The sequence below is a fragment of the Protobothrops mucrosquamatus genome, unplaced genomic scaffold (assembly GCF_001527695.2).
Source record: "Protobothrops mucrosquamatus isolate PMUCROS unplaced genomic scaffold, P.Mucros_1.0 scaffold1329, whole genome shotgun sequence".
In the NCBI taxonomy this organism is placed as follows: domain Eukaryota; kingdom Metazoa; phylum Chordata; class Lepidosauria; order Squamata; family Viperidae; genus Protobothrops; species Protobothrops mucrosquamatus.
The window spans coordinates 479460-499980 of record NW_015387528.1 but is presented as its reverse complement, the minus strand read 5'-3'; the positions used below and the strand labels follow the sequence as shown (position 1 = coordinate 499980).

The window sequence follows — 20521 nt, the reverse complement described above, 5'->3', positions numbered from 1 at the left end:
TTGTGGTACAGATCTAGAAAATGGAACTTAAGACGTGTGGTGAATGCAGCCTCTTTCTAAGGCTTTTTAAAAATCTTGGAATGCGCCATTCACCATGATGGCAAAATAATGACGACATGACACGACACAAGAGAAGAAACCAGCTGGTGCTTTTATTGCTGTCCTTTTATATTGGTTTAATTGGTTTAACTTAATTGAACTCTGCCTCACAAGCCCCATTTCATTTTCACGGGTTTTAATTTTGGCGCCATTTTGGCTCCACCCTTCCCCTCCTCCCTTCCCCTCCTCCCCCTCGGCCCTGCCCCTGTTGCTATGGCGCAAGCCCCAACAAGCCCCGCCTACTCCCTCTCCTTACAGTAGCTTGCTGTCGTTTCAGCGTAAGACTACGGAGAGGGTTGGGCTTTTTTTTTTCCCTTTTCTTTTTTTTCCTCCCCGCCTCTCCATTTCCATTGGCCAGCCGCCCAACTGATGATAGCTTCGAGTAAACTTGGAAGGGCTTCCTCCTTACTGCTATTGGCCGACGCCACCCATCATTCATGTGTGTGTCAAGACGGCGGAGGCGGGCCCGGGCTTCCTTCAGCCCGTGGTGGACTCCGGGCGGGCGCGCATGCGTGGTCGGCCCGGGACGCTCACGCGCTCACGCACAGGCGGGGAGCGCGGCGGAGCGGCGGTCACGTGATCCGACGCCAAGATGGCCGCCGCCGCCTTCTTGTTTTGATGAATAATCTCCGCGCGGGGAGGAGGCAGCGGCTGAGGGGAAAGTGGGGCTCCGGCGGTCACGCGTGGGCGGGAGTTGGGAGGCGCGGGGGCTTCAGCCGGTGAGCGTTGCCTCCCCGCTCGCCTGATTTGGGGCCTGGGCCGTTTGCGAAGGGGGCCGTCGGGGTCCGGGTGGGCCTGCCCGCCCGTCGAGACTGAGAGGGTCGCGGGGCCTGCCCTCCGCGACGGGCCTGGTGGGGGAGGGGAAGCTCCCTATGGGACCCCCGGGGCCGCTGGCGCATCCACGAGGCTCGGGGGAGAGGCAGCGGGGGGGAGGCCGGAGGCGCAGCTGCTCCCTTGGGACCCCCGCGGAGGAGTGAGGGAGCAGCCAAGTGTGTGTGTGCGAGTGTGTGTGTTGGGAGGGTATTCCTCGTCTGTACAGGTGGGGCCTTAAGGACAGGTAGGGCTTGACACCCCCCCAAAAAAAGATCCCCCCCCCCCAGCAGCCTCAGATGCAGCTCGGATAGAGGCCCGGGAGGAAGCAGCGCTGGGTGCAAAAGGAGGACCGCAGGACGCTCCCAATCCCGGGATTAGACTGGGACCAGTTTGGAGAAGAGAGCAGGGTCTGGAGGAGGAGCGAACCCGGCGTGGAGGGGATTCGGGCGGGCGGTGGATGCAGTTCAGGCGATACGAAGCTGGGAGGAAGGACCCGGTGGGTTGCTAAGGCAGAGATCTACTTGGAGGAAGAGGAGGAGGAGGAAGAGGGGAGGACACGGGTTGCTCTTAACCTCTGACTATGCACTTCTGAGCGCTCCTTAGGAAAGAGGCATCAGGACAGGGGTTAACCTAAAGACGTTTCCTCCTCCACCCAAGCACCTCCTCCCTCGAGGGAAGCAGCGGAGCCCTCCTCCCCCAAACGCCTTCCACCATTAAGAGGAAAACTATGGAGGAGTTGAGTGCCGATGAGGTAAGTTTTGTGTATTTGTGTGTGTGGGGGGGGGGATGATAACTAGGAATGTATGTGTGTGTGTTTGGTTTTACTGAAGGTTTGCAGAGGCATCTTGCAAAGACATTTTAGGTACAAAAGTTACGTAGGAGAAGTGAAGGTTCTATACATTGGGATGAAGTTGGTGGGGTTGTCCTAATTCCTCTTTTTTTTGAATCTGTTCACTTAACAATTAAAGAGTTTAAAATTTGTTTTGGCTCAAAAACCAGTTCTCTTCCAAGTTTGACAGTAACCAATTTTTGTTTTTAAAGGCAAGTATTTTCAGGGTTTTTCATTGCTATTTTAAAGTGGATTTTTTGGATAGGACAAAAATGTCAGGGAACTAGAAGGCTCTTGATATTTTTTTTATGGCCCTGTTGTAAATCTTTGTTTGTACCTTTTGAGTTTTCCCGTCTGAGCTGACAGCCAGGAAGATAGCAAGAGGTGAAGTTCCATAAATAGGTCTGCATATGTGAAAATATTAAATTAAGTTGTGAAATATGTTTTCTTTTTTCAAATGAAGGACTCAAATACCTTCATGTGACTGGATGTTTATCACATGATGAGAAGGTTGTTGGTTATTAAGATGGTGAGGTGTTCTTGAGAGTATTTCCTGTCTTAAAGGATGTCCTGTATTTTACTCAGGCTTAGTATGTTGTGCTCAGTTTTAATAAAATATTTAAAAATGATTGCAACTATACAAGGAAGCAGTATGTTGTAGCATGTGGTGTGTTCTCCATTTCTCTTCATTCCAGTCCTTCCTAATCTTTTCCCCTATTCTATAATGGAAATTTGTATGTTTCCAATTAAAACAGATGTTGAAAATCTTATCTGTAAAATATTTAGGCCTAATTGATAATCTCTAGAACATTATTACTACATTTGTTTTTCTGGGTGATGTAGTGGCCTAACGGACAATATTTTGTAGTTTACTTTGAGTTTTTGGTGTTGGAGAACATACCAAAATTCTGCCTTATCTGTTCTAAGAAGGGAGACTTTCCTCCTATGAATAAACTATTATATGTAGCTTTCATCTTAATGAGTCTCCTAACAGTTCACAGTAAATACCTAAAACAATTTAAAACTAGAATTCACACTTTCAGAGTACTGAAATATTAGATGAAATCAGAATCAAGCTGTGGAATAATGTGTGCGAAGACGTGTGAGTAAATTCTGTGGTTTAGGACAGCCGTCTCTTAACTTGATTCCTTTGAGATAAATTGGATTTAACCTTCCATAATTCCCAGCCAAAAGGCATCTGACTGGAGAAAGGTGATTTAGGAACTGTGATCAAAGGTGTTTTTCCCCCCCCCAAAGGGTGAACAATCTTGGATACACATAGAAAATATGTTTCACTAGACCACAGGCTGCAGTCCTTACCTTTGACGGCAGGATTGGCCTACAAGCATGAACTATAATGGCTTTCAAGCTATGATGTCTAAGCCCAGTTCAAACAATGGTTTGAAGGCAGGCAAGTTTAAATACAGTCCTCTTGCAGCAGTTGATTTAGTGACCATTTGAAGTTACAACTTCATTAAAAAAACTGACTTATGACCGTTTTTTTCACACAAGCCTTACAGCATATCCATGGTCATGTGATCAAAATTCAGCTGCTTGGCAACTGACTCATATTTATGATGGTTGCAGTGCCCTGGAGTCATGTGATTCCCTTTTGCAATTGTGGTTGTAAGTTGAGGACAAAGTATACTAATCCTGGTATGCCCAACCTATTGAGGGAAGCTGTGGACAGGAAAGTTATGAAAAGGTACTGGAAAAAAAATAGTGTTGTAAATTTGTGGCATACTCCTATAAACCCTGGCATCCAAACTATTAATCAGGCTGCACTTTGTGAACACTTGACTGAGTGTGCATGTGGTTGTTAAATGGAACAATTTTGCAGTGTTTCTCAACCTTGACAATTTTAAGGCATGTGGACTTCAACTCCCAGAATTCCACAGCCAGCAATGTTGGCTGTGGAATTCTGGGAGTTGAAGTCCACATGCCTTAAAATTGTCAAGGTTGAGAAACACTGGTTTACAGCATGTTTTGCTTGCACATTATCAAGTTATGTTTTGATAATGGCTCATCTTAATTAGCTAGGAAAAGATCCATTACACTCAGCTCGAGAAGCAAAAACCTAGGAACAATTTAGGAATATTGAGTGTGCTGCTTTTAAAATGGTGTTACACTTGGGCTGGGAATGCAGTAATGAACTGAAAACGAGTGTGTTGTTGCTAGTGAGCCTCACCCACCCAACTACTCTGTAAACTAAGCAGTGAGAAGTCAATAGGTGGATCTGCTCTTGCAGAACAGGAACCAATCAGCATCAGAATAGAACTGGAAGGGACCTTGGAGGTCTTCTAGTCCAACCCCCTGGCCTATACCATTTCAGACAGTTGGCTGTCCAGTCTCTTCTTAAAAACCTCCAGTGACGAAACACCCACAACATCTGGAGGCAAGCAGTTCCACTGGTTAATTGTCCTCACTGTTAGGAAATTCCTCCTTAATTCCAGGTTGCTTCTCTCCTTGATCAGTTTCCATGTCAAACCTTCTTGGCCATTAGTTTAAAAAAGCTACGGAAACCAACCCAAATCCATCTGCAATTGTCCAGACACGATGACCAATGTGTAATTATTCATTGGATATGTTGTTGTAAACAGATTTTAATTTCTTTTTACATTTATCAGCATGCTAGTTGGCCTTCGATTGGAGATGTAGTGGGGATCTGATCCAATTTCTCTCAAGGTTGTTTGTTAGGCATCTTGGTTGGAGATATTTTCCAGCTAAATAACGAGATTTCTTTGGAAGGTCTTCCAAAAGTAGGGTTAGATCGACCTTTGCTAGGTATCCTTGAAGCAAGCATTATTTCTGTTTGGGACACACTGTGCCTGATCCAAAATAACCCAAAAGGTGCTTAGGAACTCTTTCTCAGTTTCCAAGACAAGATTGTCTGACCCCAGAATTACAGGCTCCAGAAAGGGGCATATTTATTTGAGCGCTGGAATTCCTGCACAAGCCACCTGGAATATTTACCACACGATTAGGTGACTTGAAGAATTCCCTCCTGGGAAAGGCAGTCATGTTCAAGATATCATATGGGGGGGAGGGAAAGTAAGTAAACAGGAAGGGATTTATGCTGTGCGTTTAACCTGGAAATTATTGGCACTCCTAGGGCATAGAACCTTGCCATTGTGGTCAGCTGCAAAAGATCACCTTTAGTGTTCCCCCCCCAATAATATGCTGGGTTGTATCATCTTTCCATTGGGGAGATCAGGTGGCAACAACAGGCATCTTTGTGCAAAGTCATTCCACCGCTTCCAAACCATCAAGATGACGTGGTTTGTTGCTGGATGAAGGTAATAATTTACCAGGCATTTGCTGTTGTAATAAGAACCTCTAGCTGCACATCTGGCCCACTGCCAAGTACTTGTTCTCTGCTGTAGAAGGGTAGACCCTTTCAACCAGAGACTGTCAAAGGGAGAAAGACAGGATTGCTTAAAAAGGAAGGGACGCTGGTACATCCTGACTGGAATTAGAATAGCAGGTCGGGGTTTTCTAACTCAAGGGGAAAGACCTCTACTAAATCTCAGGTTGGCCTATTTCAGTAAGGTCATTTGTATTTTATTTTTCCTCCGGGCACGCTTCGTGCTAAACCGCGTAGTGCATTTTCTTTACGTGCAACCTCCGACGACGTTTACATAGGGCCTTGCGAGCAAACGATTGCTTATTTGATTTCTACCACTGCCCATCTCACTTTTGTGACTCTGTATAGCCACCGGGGAGAGAGAGCTAGTTTATGGCTGGCTAATTGACAGGCGCCTCGAAAATCTCAACAGCGCGAAAGCATCCTGGTTGGGGTGAACCGGAAGCCAAAGGAACAAAGAGCCTGGGGGGGGGATGGAATGAGAGGGGCCCATTGTTATGCCAGCCCTTGAGTGTGAAGAAAAACCCGCTTTCTCTCAGCCTGACAAGTTCCAAATATATTGGGAAGCTTGGATAGAAAGCCTGGATTAATGACCTTGTTTGATTGATAATTCTTTCCTGGGTGCAGAGGACACGAATCCTATTTTTTGACGTTACCTGGAGCTTTGTAGACTCAGTATTCTGATCTTTTTTTTTTTAAATGGGAAACTGAATCAAACCAGTCCTGCTTTCGCCCGTCTTTCAGGGTGTCTGAAACTTCACAAGGGGGGGGGAGCCTTGTTGCTCTGTGCCAATCGGCCCATCTGTGTTTGCAAACGGGGACACAACGCACACGTTGCAAATGCAATGATATCTGTCACGTTGTACCTTTCTCCCTCTTTTCTATCCTTTTCCCCCCCTTTCTGTGCAATGCCTTTTTTTGAGCGGCCAGTTTAGTTTTTATTATTATATCAGTCGCCCCGTCGGAGCCTTTCAAGTGGGAAAGAGTGGAAATGCTTTAAATAATAAATAAGGGTAGCTAATTAAGTGGACCGGGTTGAAAAAGACTTAAGCTCCGGGTTAGTCATTTTAGTTAGGATGCCTTTGCTGGTAGGTGGAGTAATAGCACCTTCTCCAGCCCTGATTGGACAGGTGTCACTTCATTCCTTCCTGTGGGTCCAAAATAAGCTCCTGCCCACTTTCATGTTGTGTCACCTTCCTGTGGTCCCAGAAGAGGAGTCGTGGCACGGAAATCATCGAACAAAGCTCAAACCTGTTATGTGGAAGTGGTTCGGAATCAGGGTAGATGACGTTGGGGGTAGTAGCGTGCCATTTCCGACGGGCACGTTCTCTAGCACTGCCTCCTTTAACACTTAAATTGGAGTAGCTCACGTAGATCTCTGCTTCAAGCTAGTTGGGTCCCAGGTTTAACCCTTGGTCTCTCCTGAAAGGACGAAGGAGCCCTGCTCCCAATTTTAATCCTGGAGAGCTCATCTTAGAGTTGGATGAGTTGGTACTGTTCTTAGAGTTCTGAGAGTTGGTATTGCTCGGGTTGAAACAATGCCCCGTGTTGCCATATCATGAGTTTCATGGTTGACTCCTACTTTGTAGGTAGACACCTGATGGTTTCCGGTTGAGGTGGAGAAGCACCAACCCAAAGTTCTGAAGAACATTTGTGAGTTCAGGGCAACTTCCAGATGTATGGGCTCCTATAAGTCCCCAGTATTGAGTATACTCAATAAGGGTGTACGTGTGATTGAAGGCCATACATCTAGACCTGGCCCTTTTAGGACTTGTGGACTTCAACTCCCAGAATTCCTCAGCCAGCGTTGGAATTCTGGGAGTTGAAGTCCACAAGTCATACAAGGGCCACGTTTGAAGAGCCCTGGTCTAGACCTTGCAAAGATTAGGAATCATTGGATTAGCCAGTCCTGTGATCTGGCCAAGGCTGTTCCTTTTTTTTCTTTTCAACAATTTTTCTGGCTAAGAACTATCCAGCCTGGAATGCAGCAGACCTTATTCAAGGCAGACAATTCTTTGCAGGAGAATAATAACTTCAGCCTAATTTCTGTGAGTTGAGTCAGCCTTCAGTGACACTCTGGTGAAAACAAACTACCTTGACCTAAATTTTGGTCAGTGGCCAAACCTTTTTACAGTGTGCTTTTCTGTGCTTCCTGCGACGGGCGTGTATCTTTCTTCTCTTCAGAGTTGTGTCTTCTTCATGTAGACAAAATCTTACGTCCACAACATCATGTTAAATGGTGCCACCCTCACAAAGTGTCCTATTAGTTATCACTCCAGAAATATCAAAATTTACATACAGGTAATCCTCGACTTAATGATCACAATGGAGCTCAATTTTTCTGTTGCTAGGCAAGACAGTTAAGTGAATTTTGCTCCGTTTTACGACCTTTCTAGCCACAGCTGTTAAGGGAATCACTGCCCTTGTGAAGTTAGCAATACGGTTGTTTAAGTGAATCTGACTTTGCTTGTCAGAAGATCCGAAAAGGGATCACGTGATCCCGGGGGGGGGGGAACACCGCAACCGTCATAAGCATCGGTTGCCAAGCATCTGAATTTTGATCTCGTGACCTTGGGGATGCTGCCCTGGTCGTAAGGGTGAAAAACGGTCCTAAGTCCCTTTTTTTCCTCTGTGCCGTCGTAACTTTGAACGGTCCCGTTGTTATCCGTAATGAACGATAAGCTCTAGAGTTCAGCTTCCTTCAACCGGGACACGTGGGCTTCATCCTGTTAAATTTACGTATTAAAGGATGGGAAAGAACACATTTCGAGTTTCGAAAATCGTTCGCTCACTTTAGGGCTGTAAGGGGACACGGGCCAAAAGGCATCTTAAGAAGGAGCTGGTGAAAAGCTAGCTCCCTTTTTTTTGCCCCTTGCAAGGATGGAGAGAGTCTTCCTCGGGAAGATGTTCCTCAGGTTGAGAAAACGGGAGCAGGATGTTGGACCTGGTTGCGTAAGGCGGCAAGGAGGGCCTTGTTTGGTTTCTAATAATAGAGCTTCCTCTGAGCGGTGGAATGAATACCGCAACATGTTTTCCTCGTGTGCTCTGTCCATTTCCAGGAAAACGATGTTTGCTGCTCACTCGGCTGGGTGAATGGCTAAGATCTTTTGGAATGAAACTGGCTCTTTGCCAGCGACAGCCCAGCACTAGGCCAGATGAATGCATGGTTTGATGTGGGCTGAAGCTGTCTGGAAGGTGTCGATTGCCTCCTGAACTTGGGATTCTTATTAAACCTTCTGTCTTTGACCTTCTACCTTGATAACACCTGGCTTTGCTGCAGGAGACCTTGGCTGTTTTGAAAGCTGTGGCAGAGATTTGTTCAAGGCTCCAAAACAGTAACTGCGAGAGGGACCTTGGAGTCCTAGTGGATGGTCACTTAAGCTTGAGCCAGTCATCTGCTCATACAGTCAATGGTTGTATAAACAGAGGCATCGAATCAAAAGCATGTTAAGTTTTAGTATCACTTTACAAAGACTTAGTGAGGTCACACCTGGAATTCTGCATCCAGTTTTGGTCACCACGTTACAAAAAAAGATGTTGAGTCTTTGGGAAAAGTTGCAGAGAAGAGCAACTAAGATGATTAAAGTCCTGGAGACAAAAACATATGAAGAACGGTTGCAGGAATAGGGTGTGGCCAGTCTGGAGAAAAGAAGGACTTAGGGAATGACATGATAAGCAGTCTTTCAGTATTTGAGGGGCTGCCACAAAGAGGAGGGGGTCAACTTATTCTCCAAAGCACCAGAAGGCAAGACAAGAAACAATGGATGGAAACTAATCAAGGACAGAAGCAACCTGGAATTAAGGAGAAACTTCCTGACAGTGAGGACAATTAACCGGTGGTACAGCTTGTAGGTGCTTCATCCCTGGAAGTTTTTAAGAAAAGACTGGACAGCCACCTGTCTGAAATGGCTATAGGGTCTTCTTCTTGGGGCTGGACTAGAAGACCTTCAAGGTCCCTTCTCGCTCGATTCTGATTCTGACCTTCTGGAACGCTGAAGGGCTGAAATCCAGTAACTCACAGTGTCCTGGTTTTGTTGTAGATCCGTCGGAGGCGCCTTGCCCGGCTCGCCGGCGGACCCTCTTCCCAGCCCACCACCCCACTTACATCTCCACAGAGGGAGAACCCTCCGGGGCAGCCAGTCCCGGCGCCGCCTCCAGGGGCGCCCCACAACCTTGGACTCAACGTTCACAGCATGACCCCTGCTACCTCTCCAATCGGTGCATCAGGTAAGCCACTGTCTGCTAGTGCCAATTCTTTAGTATAATTCGGGATGAGAAAAACCACGCCAGCTTTCTTTCTTTTCTTTTTTTGGGGGGGGTTCAACCCTGGTTCTTGAGAAATTACGGCTTTTCCTGCAGGGCCACACAGGGCGTGGATGAGGTCTTGGGTTCAGCAGAGCTGTGAGGAAGCTGTCATTTTGTGGAAGCGAGCAAGGAAGTTTAGAGAGGTGAAACCCAGTCCTGGCTGGGTTTGGGCGTGGTTCTCCGCCATTCCGCCCGATGTTGCAGGCTTATCATGGCTTGTTTCGCGCTGAGCCGAAGCCATCTTCGAAGCAGCGGGAGAAGCCAGCCAGCTCCTGTCTGAATATGAGAATGGGGTAGCCTGGCTAGTTTTGACAGCCACAGCCTGCAGAACAGCTGGCCTTGAAGATTGCTGTAGCCTGCAGAACAGCTGGCCTTGAAGCTGGAGGAAGTGGCTGCTTAGCCAGGCAAGCCAAACCATCATGCGGCTGCCTCCCTGTTGCCTCCCTTCCTCCCTCCCTCTTGCGGTCTGCTTAAGCAGCCATTCAGCCCGTTGACCTTGTTATTGAAGAGGTGATATAACAATCAAGGTTTCTCCATGGGCAGCCTCTCTCTTGATTTGAACTCAGCTTGGACGTCAGGTTCATGTTGACAGAGAGGAGAGAAACCTATTTAGAAAGAGTTAGGGGGAGGAGTGCTCTTAGAACAAATCACTGAGGGCTGTGTGTCTGTGTGTCTGTGTGTGTGTGTGTGTGTCACACACGGACATACATACTGTTCATCCCAGAGCTAAAACATTATAAGTGCTTGGCTAATTGGGATGTGACACTGAATTTGGAAAGAACGTTCGTTTCTTTCCTTTTATCTTATTTAACACTGTTAATTTGTGCTGCCTGGCCTGCTAGAGTCAAGTTGTTCCCACCGGGTTTAAAAATAGTTTTGATGGCACACTAAACGATAATTATTATTTTTTTTATTTACAAAGGCTTTGATGCCACTTCAGTCACGGAGAGTCTAAGCAGCTCATAGGCAAGAGAAGACCATTTATTTAAGATTTCATTTCTCATTTTGGCACCCTACAGTTCCCACTGTTGACCTAGAAAACCCTATCTATCTATCTATCTATCTATCTATCTATCTATCTATCTATCTATCTATCTATCTATCTATCTATCTATCTATCTATCATCTATCTACCTACCTTTCATCTCTCTCTCCTGTCTGTCTGTCTGTCTGTCTGTCTGTCTGTCTGTCTGTCTGTCTGTCTGTCTATCTATCTATCTATCTATCTATCTATCTATCTATCTATCTATCTATCTATCTATCTATCTATCTAGTCATAAAAGGGCCACGTTTGAATACCCCCGGTATAGGGTCTCCTATTTGAGCAAGGGGTTGGACTAGAAGACCTCCCAGGTCCCTTCCAGCTCTGCTATTCCATTCTATAGAAGGGATTCAATGTTTATGGGGCTCAGAGAGAGTTCCCCTCGTTTCTAATTCCAGAGGTCAGAGATAAATGAATTACAAGCTGCCCAGAGTTATTGACTGAGAAGGACAGCTATAGAAGTTGAATGGACATCTATATAGGCATGCCGGCTGAGGAATTCTGGGAGTCGAAGTCCACAAGTCATAAAAGGGCCATGTTTGAAGACCCCTGACCTGGTATCTGAATACAGAACTTTTTAACAATTGTATTTGGTTCTGCTTTTAATTAGGTGAACCGTTAATACAGGTAGTCCTCAGCGTACGACCGCAATTGAGCCCAAAGTTTACGTGGCTGAGAAATTCGTTAAGTGGGTTTTGCCCCTTTTGACGACTTTTCTCGCCACAAGTTGTGAAGTTGTTAAATTAGCAGCCCGGTTGTTATGCGAGTCTGGCTTTCTCCATTGACTCGGCTCGTCAGGAGGTTGTGAAAGGGGAATCCCGTGACCCTGCGACCGTCGTAAACACGAGTCGGTTGTTAAGCCTCCGAATGTAAATCACGTGACCCTGGGGATGCTGCGACAGTCGTAAGTGAAAAATAGGCGAGTCGCTTTTGTTTTCCAGGCCTGTTGTAACTTTGAGCAGCCACTAAGCGAACGAGGGTAAGCCGAGGACTACCTGTAGGGCTCATAAGTCCGTGTATGTTATGCCACAGGCCGAACAAATTAAACTTGCTTTCTTCCTGCAAGCTGGCCTGATGGGCTGCAACTTGGGAGGTCTTTCTCAGGATGGTTTGTTGTGTAACCGTGTTTTCCCACCGCTTCCAGCGGCGGGCTCGTGCACGAAAGTTTAAGCAAGTAAATTCTCTTCCTGCCTTCTTTCCCGAAGGTGTTGCCCATCGTAGCCAGAGCAGCGAAGGTGTGAGTTCTCTCAGCAGCTCGCCGTCCAACAGCCTCGAAACCCAGTCCCAGTCCCTGTCCCGGTCCCAGAGCATGGACATCGACAGTGTCTCCTGCGAGAAAAGGTAGGGGAGGCCTCATCCGGTCCCTTGGGTGGGACTTTAGCCCAAGAGGCACAGCGTAACCTCTTGAAAGATTCTACCAGTGTTTCTTTACCTGTCGTGTTTAGCTGTAGAAGAATCTTACTTACTAAACTGATACCGTGCCATCTCACTCTGGAAAGTGACTCTCTTATGTGCTGGTGGAGCCCATTTCCCACCATAGCCATAACAATATAACACCATAACAATAGCACTTAGACTTATATGCCGCTTCGCCGTGCTTGACACCCCTCTCTGAGCAGTTTACAGAGTCAAATTTCCCCCAACAATCTGGGTCCTCGTTTTACCCACCTTGGAAGGATGGAAGGCTGTGAGCCAGTCAAGATCGAACATCCAGACTGTGGCAGAGTCAGCCTGCAATACTGCATTTTAACCACTGCGCCACCAGGGCTCTTATATAGCAATAGCACTTAGACTTATATACCGCTTCACAGTGCTTTACAGCCCTCTCTGAGCGGTTTGCAGAGTCAGCAAATTGGCCCCAACAATCTGGGTCCTCATTTTACCGACCTCGGATGGATGGAAGGCTGAGTCGATCTTGAGCCGGTCAGGATTGAACTGCTGGCAGCGAGCAGAGTTAGCCTGCAGTACTGCATACTAACCACTGCGCCACCAGGGCTGATGGGTAAAGCAAACCCAGATTGCTGGCTATCTCCCTTGGTGAGGTTTATCAACCTCCATACTACGATTTAGATTCTCCACGGCAAGGCTTAAATTTTTTGAAAAAGGAAATCTGGACTATCCCGAATCCATATAATAAATAAATGTAATAGGAAGAGAAGAAATGAAAAACTATCAGACTAAGGAATTGCTCTTTTTTATTTGATTTTGCAGCCCTTAAGGCTCTTCCTGTAGGGTTTTTTTTTTTTTTTTTGCCTTCTGAAAGTTGGAACGTATTCAAGTTTGTGTACAGATAAACAAAATTTGTAAACCTACCCAGAGCTTAGAATAATGGCTTTAGGGGGGGAATGCAGAATGAAAATGTTATTCTCCCCACACGTGGGCTGATTTCTGCTTGGCAGCCCCGCATAGACACCCCCACAGAATGCAAGCTGTGGGAGGGGGCGAGAAATGAAATGTGCTGGAGCTGTCCTACATGACTCATGTTGGCTTGTTCCGAAGCAAGCAGTGTCTGGGCAGCTGGTTATCCCATCAGTTGTAACCAATGGCACAATTGTGGTTTTTTGTTTTGTTTTTTGCACATCGGATTGTTTTCCCTCCAGCCCTCCCATGCTGGGAGCGTCTGTTTTGGGCAACTGCTCCTCCGAACGGGGAGCGGTCTCTAGATTCAGAGGGTTTGAAAGGGTCCTCTGCTCTCTTTCCAGCTTGTCCCAGGTCGATGTGGATTCGGGGATCGAAAACATGGAAGTGGACGAGAGCGATCGGCGGGAGAAACGGAGCCTCTCCGATAAGGTGAGGAGGTCACACCGGGCTTGTGGGGAAACCTAACGGCTACACACGTCCGGATAGGCAGAATGGCAAATGTGCTATCAACTGGGCCAGAGAACCCAAATGGACCCTCCCGGTGTTGAATGGCTGCATTTGTCTATCCCAGTGGTGGCGAACCTATGGCACGGGTGCCAGAGGCGGCACTCAGAGCCTTCTCTGTGGGCACGTAAGTCCTAGGCCTTCAGTCCTAGGCCTTCAGCTGGGTTTTATAAAACCTGTTTGCTTTAGGCCTCCGCCGCCGTGTGCAAAAAAAAAAGTTCAGTCAATTTCAACTTCTCGCGGAAAAAAAAAGAACTTGCAAAGTTGGAATTGATTGATTGAACTTTTTAGTCCCACCCAGTCTGCCGTTACCACTGCAGCCACGTCCCCAATGGACCATGCCCACCCAATGGCCACGCCCACCCAATTGGCCACGCCCACCTGGCACCCGACAATACATAAGTGGATTTTAGGTTGCAGTTTGGGCACTCGGTCTCTAAAAGGTTCGCCATCACTGGTCTATCCTATTCTTGTCTATCCTTTTCTCTCCAAGCTCAGGTCCTCTCAGTTAAGCAGCGCCACCTAGTGGGAGCCAGAGGGTGGCCTTCTCCGACACGGCAACCAACTTTTGCAAAAGCATCCACCCTGGGGAATCTGCAGGACGCTCACTTCCTTCAGGCAATCTCAAACCTTTTTGGCCTGGTAAAATTAGTATTTTCTGGTTTTTCCCCGCAGGAGCTCCCCTCCGGATTGGAAATCTCGGAGGAACAAGCCTTGCAGCTGGTTTGTAAGATTTTCCGGGTCTCTTGGAAAGACCGAGACCGAGACGTCATCTTCCTCACTTCCCTTTCCGAGCAGTTCAAGCAGAACCCAAAAGACGGTAAGGAGCCCTTTTGCCTCTGGATGCGTGTCAGAAGCAGAATTGGCTTACCAAAGTCAGCTGTAGGAAGCATCTTTCAGATCAGGCTTGGGCTGCCAAAATTCGGGGGGGGGGCTCCCTCTCACAACATGTTGGAGCTTTCCCTGGAGGATTCTGGGAGTCGAAGTCCTCCCATCTCGAAGATGTGAGGGTGAGAACATCGAACTGGAGGCTTCGCTTTTGTTGAAATGAATGGGGGCCACAGGCCATCTGGTTTGTCCTGAGTTGGGGGCCCACATTGAGCCATGGTGATTCAGCATCCCCAGATGGTTTGTGGAGGGCAGAGCCGGGTGTGGACGGCTCCGCTCCTCTTCCTGCTGTAATTAAAAGCTGGTGAGCAGAGTTGAGTTAGATTGGACCCTGCCCTCCAGGTTGCCGAAGAGATTGACAGCATCTAGACGAGATGAGCAGCACCCAAATCAGATACAGGATGCCCTTGTTTTACAGCCACCCATGAGCCCAAAATTTCCCCTACTAAGCAAGACGGTTGTTAAATGAATTTTGCCCTCTTTTACGACCTTTCTTGCCGCCGTTGCTAATTGAATCACGGCGGTTGTTGAGTTAGCCACACGGTTGTTAAGTGGATTGGGCTTCCCTCTTTGACTTTGCTTGTCAGAGGGTCACAAAAGGGTGGCGTGGCCCCGGGGACGCTGCGACCGTCATAAATACAGGCCAGTTGCCAAGCATCCGAACTTTGATCACGTGACCCTGAGGGCATAAGTATGAAAACCGTCCTAAGTCGCCTTTTTTCAGTGCCCTTGTAACTTGGAAGGTCACTAAATGCATATCTGTAAGCCGAGGACTACCCTTAATAATAACTTGAGCTTGTAACCCCTCTGTTGATGCACTTCTAACTCTCTGTTTGCCGTGGAAGAAGTGTGGAGGGTCCTCAAGTAACCCCTTCCTCTTCCCTCCCCTCCCAGTGTTCTCGGACTTCAAAGACTTGATTGGGCAAGTGCTGATGGAGGTCCTAATGATGTCCACCCACTCGAGAGAAGAAAACCCCTTCGCCAGCTTGACCGCCACGTCACAGCCGATTGCGGCTGCCGCCCGCTCGCCCGACAGGAACCTCGTCCTGAACACCGGCTCCAACCCGGGAACCAGCCCTGTGTTTTGCAACGTGGGCTCGTTCGGCTCCAGCTCCTTATCCAGGTAGGTCGGCAGGCCCCAAACCACACCTAGGAGTCAAAGGCCACGAGGTGAAGCTCTCCAAAGATGCCGTGGTGGCGCGGTGGTGAGAATGCAGTACTGCAGGCTAACTCACTGCTCACTGCCCACCGCCGACAGTTCGATCCTGACCGGCTCAAGGTCGACTCAGCCTTCCATCCTTCCAGGGTTGGTAAAATCAGGACACCCAGATTGTTAGGGGCCATAGGCTGACTCTGTAAACCGCTTAGAGAGGGCTGTAAAAGCACGGTGAAGCGGTATATAAGTCTCAAGTGCTACTGCTATGCAAATTTGGACAGCTGGCCGAGAACAGATAGCCAGGGGACCGGAGTGGTCTGCCCTTAAAATGGAGCAGACCACTCATTTGGGGCAAATTGATCCCGGAGGGTTTTGTGAGACACACCCCCCCCCCCCCGGTGTAAGAATTTCAACTGAGTGGCTGCTTTTTCTCTCTCCCGCGTCGTCTTCTCCCTTTTTTTTTTCTTGTGGTCTTCCCTGTTGTCAATTCTGGTCTTTCTCTTTTCTTTTCCTCCTCCCTTCCCGCTTTTCGTTGACTGCAGCCTCTACGGAAGCAGCCCCATTCCCATTTTCAATATCGCAAGTCGCCCCCCTTTGGCGGGCTCCTTTCTCCCTTCTTCCCCCGTGGCTCCCCTCCCCGTGTCTTCCCTGTCTGTCAGCCCCCATCCCCTGCCTGCCGGGCCGCCCAGTGTCCAGCCCTCATCCCCACGGTACCGTCCGTACACAGTGGCACACCCCTGGACCTTGGCGGCGCCTCCTGCCACACCCACAGCAGGCACCTCCAGTCTTTCAGCCTCGTCGACTCCTCCGGGCCTAAACCCCAGTCCTCCGGCTGCACGGGTCACTTCGTCTAGGGTTAGACCCGTAGCCAGCACCCTGCCCCTCTTCTCCGCTTTGGGCAGCAGCCGTACCTCTTCCGCAAACAGGATGTCCTCTAGGTACTTTTGGAGCTGGGTGAATTTTGCGGTGTCTTGTGTGTGGGTTGCAGTGACCAGCTAAGTGTTTGGAAGAGCATCTTTAAGCATCTTCGGCTAATCCACCCGCTTTTAAAATGAGTTTTCTGGTTTGGCTTTCCTGAATGGCGTTTGAGTTGAGCTAATTCTGATTTTGAACCTGTGTGTCTTTTTGGGGGGGGCAAGATTCACGGCGTTTTCCAGCACGGTGCAGAGGAAGGAAAGAAATATTTGACTGACCAAGATAAGTTTTGGTCTGGTTTTCAGCCCAAGGATCTCTCGGGATGCTTCCTGCAGTCAGTTAGAAAAAGGCTGCCTCTGTTTGCAGATTGGCACGTAGGAAGAGGAAGGGAGTGATGATAAATGGATAAAGTGCAATCTGCCGCTTGAGCGATGGTCTTCAGGACTGATGGGATGGCCCTGCTTCCCATCTCATTGAACTGAGATTCTGGCTTACCAAACAATGTTCAATATTTAGGACAGAGCAGGAGAACATACAGACTTTAGAGCAGGGGTGTCCGAGCTTGGCGACTTGAAAACCCATGGACCTCAACTCCCAGAATTCCCCAGCCAGCCATGCCGCCTGGCGAATTCTGGGAGATGAAGCCCACGGGGTCTTCAGATTGCCACGCTCGGACACCCCTGCTTTAGAGCAAAGGTGTAGCATAATTATTCTTTGGCTAAGGGAGAAGCCACTAAACTGCTCTGGGAGAGAAGAATTCCTGTAGCTTCCTGGAGAATTCTTGAGTGATTTTTTTTATTTATTTTTTTGAAATTTTGTTTTACTGATTTTTTAATTTCACATTTAAATATTTGAAAAGCCGCGTGGCGGCTGAGTTGGTCAATGATTCAACAATATACAACTATCTTTAGTACAGATCTCAAGCTATTACATTCAATAGTTCCTCTCTTTTCCGAATTCTTGAGTGATTCTAAAGAATCCTTCTCGAGTCTCCGAGCGAGGAAACGGTTTGGCCAGTGGATTTTTTTCCATAGTAGCCAAGAGCAATCGCTGAAAAGTCTTGGAAAAAAATTGGGCCTCAGCTTTGGCTGACCTCTATCAGCTGACATTCGTAGCGTCAGGCTAGTGACGGGACAATGTTACGTATCTCCTTCAAGGTTTTTAGGCCCCTGGCAGTAAAGGTCAGTCAGCTGGAGGAGACTTACCAGGGTCCTGGCCTCTGCCAAAGGCGACTACATCCAACCTTTACTGTTAAGATCAACAATCATGGACTCAGGAATTGGACCTTCCTTAAATTCCTCGGGCGCTGCCGTTCGTAAATTCCCCAGAAGACCGCCTGCTTTGCTCCAAGGCTTGCCGGGGATGCGCTTCTAACGCGTGCGGCTGATTTCCTGAAATTAACTCGCCCGCATGCTTGCAGTGAAGATGGTCTTGATAGAAAACGAGCTTGGGTGTGTGTGTGTGTTTGTGTCCCCTCCATTCTCTCGTATTCATTCATCCACCTCTGCTTTCGTTATACTAGTATGTACGACAACCCTTTCTCCCTCCTCTTTGCCATTTCCGATGTCTCTGGAGACAGTTCTGAGGAAGAAGAGGAAGAGGAGGAGGAAGAGGAGGATTTTACTTGGGTGCCATTTGGGTCCAGGTACTCTAGAAATAGAGTGTGGCTTGATTGCATTTCCTGTCTTCAAGATCCTTACCCCTCTCCCCCGTTCGCCCCGGCTCAGCATTTAATTTCCAAATCTCTCGCAGGTCGTAAAAACATTTAGCCCTTTTGGCAGGATGAAAACTGGGTGTGGTTGTTGGGTTTTTTTTCTCCTCCTCCTCCCTAAGTGCCAAATTATCCCGAGTTGCTTTGTGAATTAAAACTTCGAAACGAGCCTTTTAAAAGGGTGGCTTTGCACACAACGGATGGATGCCTTGCGCGCCGGCGGTAAATGGTCGCCGTTACGACTTCAGAAAAATTGGCTTTTGTTTCTGGCTTGTTAGGGGGAGCGGCCGGCCAAGATTTTGGGGTTTTGGATGTACTGAATGGGAAATATCTCCAATCAGGTTGGCCGTTTCCACCCACAAGGGAAGCTGTGCCAGAGCAATTAGAGACCGCGATTTCTTTAGGGGTTTTGGCTCATCTGCCACATGCGAACGGTCCATAAAGGGTTCATTTCATCCACAGCATCCCCGATTCTTTAAGAGTGCCCTCAGTCGGTGCCCAATCCAATGAAAAGTAGATGTGTTTGTGTAAAATTAATTTATCCAACCTGCTAAGCCCCAATCTCAGCTATTGGGCTGAGTAAACCATAGTTTAGGGTTGAGAGGTTACTATAAGCCAACTGGTTGAAAGCATTATATAAGTCTAGCCTGTATTATTAGTTTACGGTTTATTATAATTGAGCAAACTCAGTTAAGCAAAGCATGGGCAAATACTTTCCGTGAGCACGGCCAGTGTGCTGTGGTAACTTGGGAATCATGAGGACCCCGTAAAACACGGCGAGTCCCCTTGAACGGCGAGATGGGCAGCAAATAAATTTGATGGGAATAATAACGACGCTTCGTTACGCTTGAAAAAAAGCCTATAAGCTCATAATAAGCAAACGCGTCTTCATTGGGCTGTCTAAAAAATCCCAAAATACAGACGTGGTCTCTCGCTGTTTGCCTGTATTTAAAAAGTCAACAACAGCATCTTACCCACAAAAAAAATAAAATAAATAAGAGCACCAATACATATTCTAAGAACACTTTGACAACAGGTCCCTGTTGTCAAACACAATCTGTGGCTTGTTATTTTTGTCTTGAGGGCAACGCAAAACTCCCATCTGTGCAGCGGGACATCGCATTCTCGGACACACACACACACACACACACACACACACACACACACACACACACACACATCAGTTGTGCAAAATGAATTCTTGCAAGCTTGTGCTCAGATTGTAATGAACGGACCCTGAAGTTGGAGCAGATAAGACTGAAGCCCTGAATGGTTTTCACCGAGGCCGGACTTGATAGTTCTGCCAAAATCAAGGACCTCCGTGGTTGTCCCCACGCAAACTCTCCTGGTTTGGGGGACGGTTTACTCCCTGCAGAAAAGAGGATTCTTGATTTAGTCTGTGGGGCTGCTGGGCTGGCATCCCTCTTAACCTAAGGGTTAGGGTTCTCCCTTCCCATAACCCTTTTCCTCTTAAGAGAAGTCCGTTCAGTTGAGGGGAGAGTTGCTCAAACATTGAGGCAGCTGTAAGGACTCCTTAAGAGCAAGCAATATTTTCTCAGAGCATTAACTCCAAGGTGCCTCCCCCCCCCCCCCCCGTTCCCCAGGAACCATACAGGGCAGTGTGGATGGGTCTCATGGACACAAGGATGCTTATTGAGTGATGTTGCATCATCAAGTAGGCCTGTTGACTAAGGAGAGCAGGCTGTAACTGCCATGAGTGGAGTGGCTGGGTTGATGAGAATTCAGGGGGCCGTGTGCAATCCAGGGATGAGTTTTGTCCTATGCGGTGTTTCTGTCCAGCGGGGGCCCCATCCATGGTCCCTTCCTTCCTTCCTTCCTTCCTTCCTTCCTTCCTTCCTTCCTTCCTTCCTTCCTTCCTTCCTTCCTTCCTTCCTTCCTTCCTTCCTTCCCTCCCTCCCTCCCTCCCTCCCTCCCTCCCTCCCTGATGGCTTCTGGAGGCCACTCTAGCCTTTGGACTCAGTGGTGCGCCTTGTCCCTTTTTGTTTGCTAGTGGCGGAGGCTCCGGGGGGGCCAGCATTTCCGACTCGTGCAGCGACCATTTTGCCATTGAGACGTGCAAGGAAACGGAGATGCTAAACTACCTCATTGAGTGCTTTGACCGAGTGGGGATCGAGGAAAGGAAAGCGCCAAAGGTACCACCTCTTTTCTCGCTCGCGTCTGTCATCTCCTTGCAGGCCTGGCCAATTTGTTCATTTTAGGTTCCTTTCATTAAAGAAATGGCTGTGTGTGTGAAGTGATATCTGGACTTTATACGTGACTCACAATCTTTGTGTCGGCGTTTTTCAACTTTAGTACCTTTACGATGTGTGGACTTCAACTCCCAGAATTCTTAAAGATGCTGAGGTTGAGGAAGCCCCCCCTTCTCTTTCTCTCTTATTTCTCTCTCTCTCTCTCTCCCCCAGTCTCTCTCCCTCTTTCTCTCTCCCATAGTCTCTCTCCTCTCTCTCTCCCCCAGTCTCTCCCCCAGTCTCTCCCCCAGTCTCTCCCTCTCTCTCTCCCCCGTCTCTCCCTAT

The 20521-nt window shown here is 48.0% G+C and overlaps 1 protein-coding gene across 3 annotated transcripts in view; it reads left to right on the top strand.

Annotated features, from left to right (window-relative positions):
• The first annotated feature begins 1639 nt into the window (after window positions 1–1639).
• Window positions 1640–20521, top strand: part of UBE4B (ubiquitination factor E4B) — a 39877-nt gene continuing 20995 nt past the window's right edge. The window contains exons 1-9 of one of the 3 annotated variants that reach the window (XM_029285136.1): window positions 1640–1663; window positions 9146–9332; window positions 11658–11793; window positions 13155–13242; window positions 13993–14137; window positions 15100–15328; window positions 15904–16299; window positions 17799–17921; window positions 19999–20140. In XM_029285136.1, coding sequence (XP_029140969.1) covers window positions 1640–1663; window positions 9146–9332; window positions 11658–11793; window positions 13155–13242; window positions 13993–14137; window positions 15100–15328; window positions 15904–16299; window positions 17799–17921; window positions 19999–20140 — 1470 coding nt within the window. Of the gene's footprint in view, window positions 1664–9145; window positions 9333–11657; window positions 11794–13154; window positions 13243–13992; window positions 14138–15099; window positions 15329–15903; window positions 16300–17798; window positions 17922–19968; window positions 20141–20521 lie in introns of all 3 variants that reach the window. The other 2 variants (XM_029285135.1, XM_015821439.1) reach the window with 2 other exon arrangements.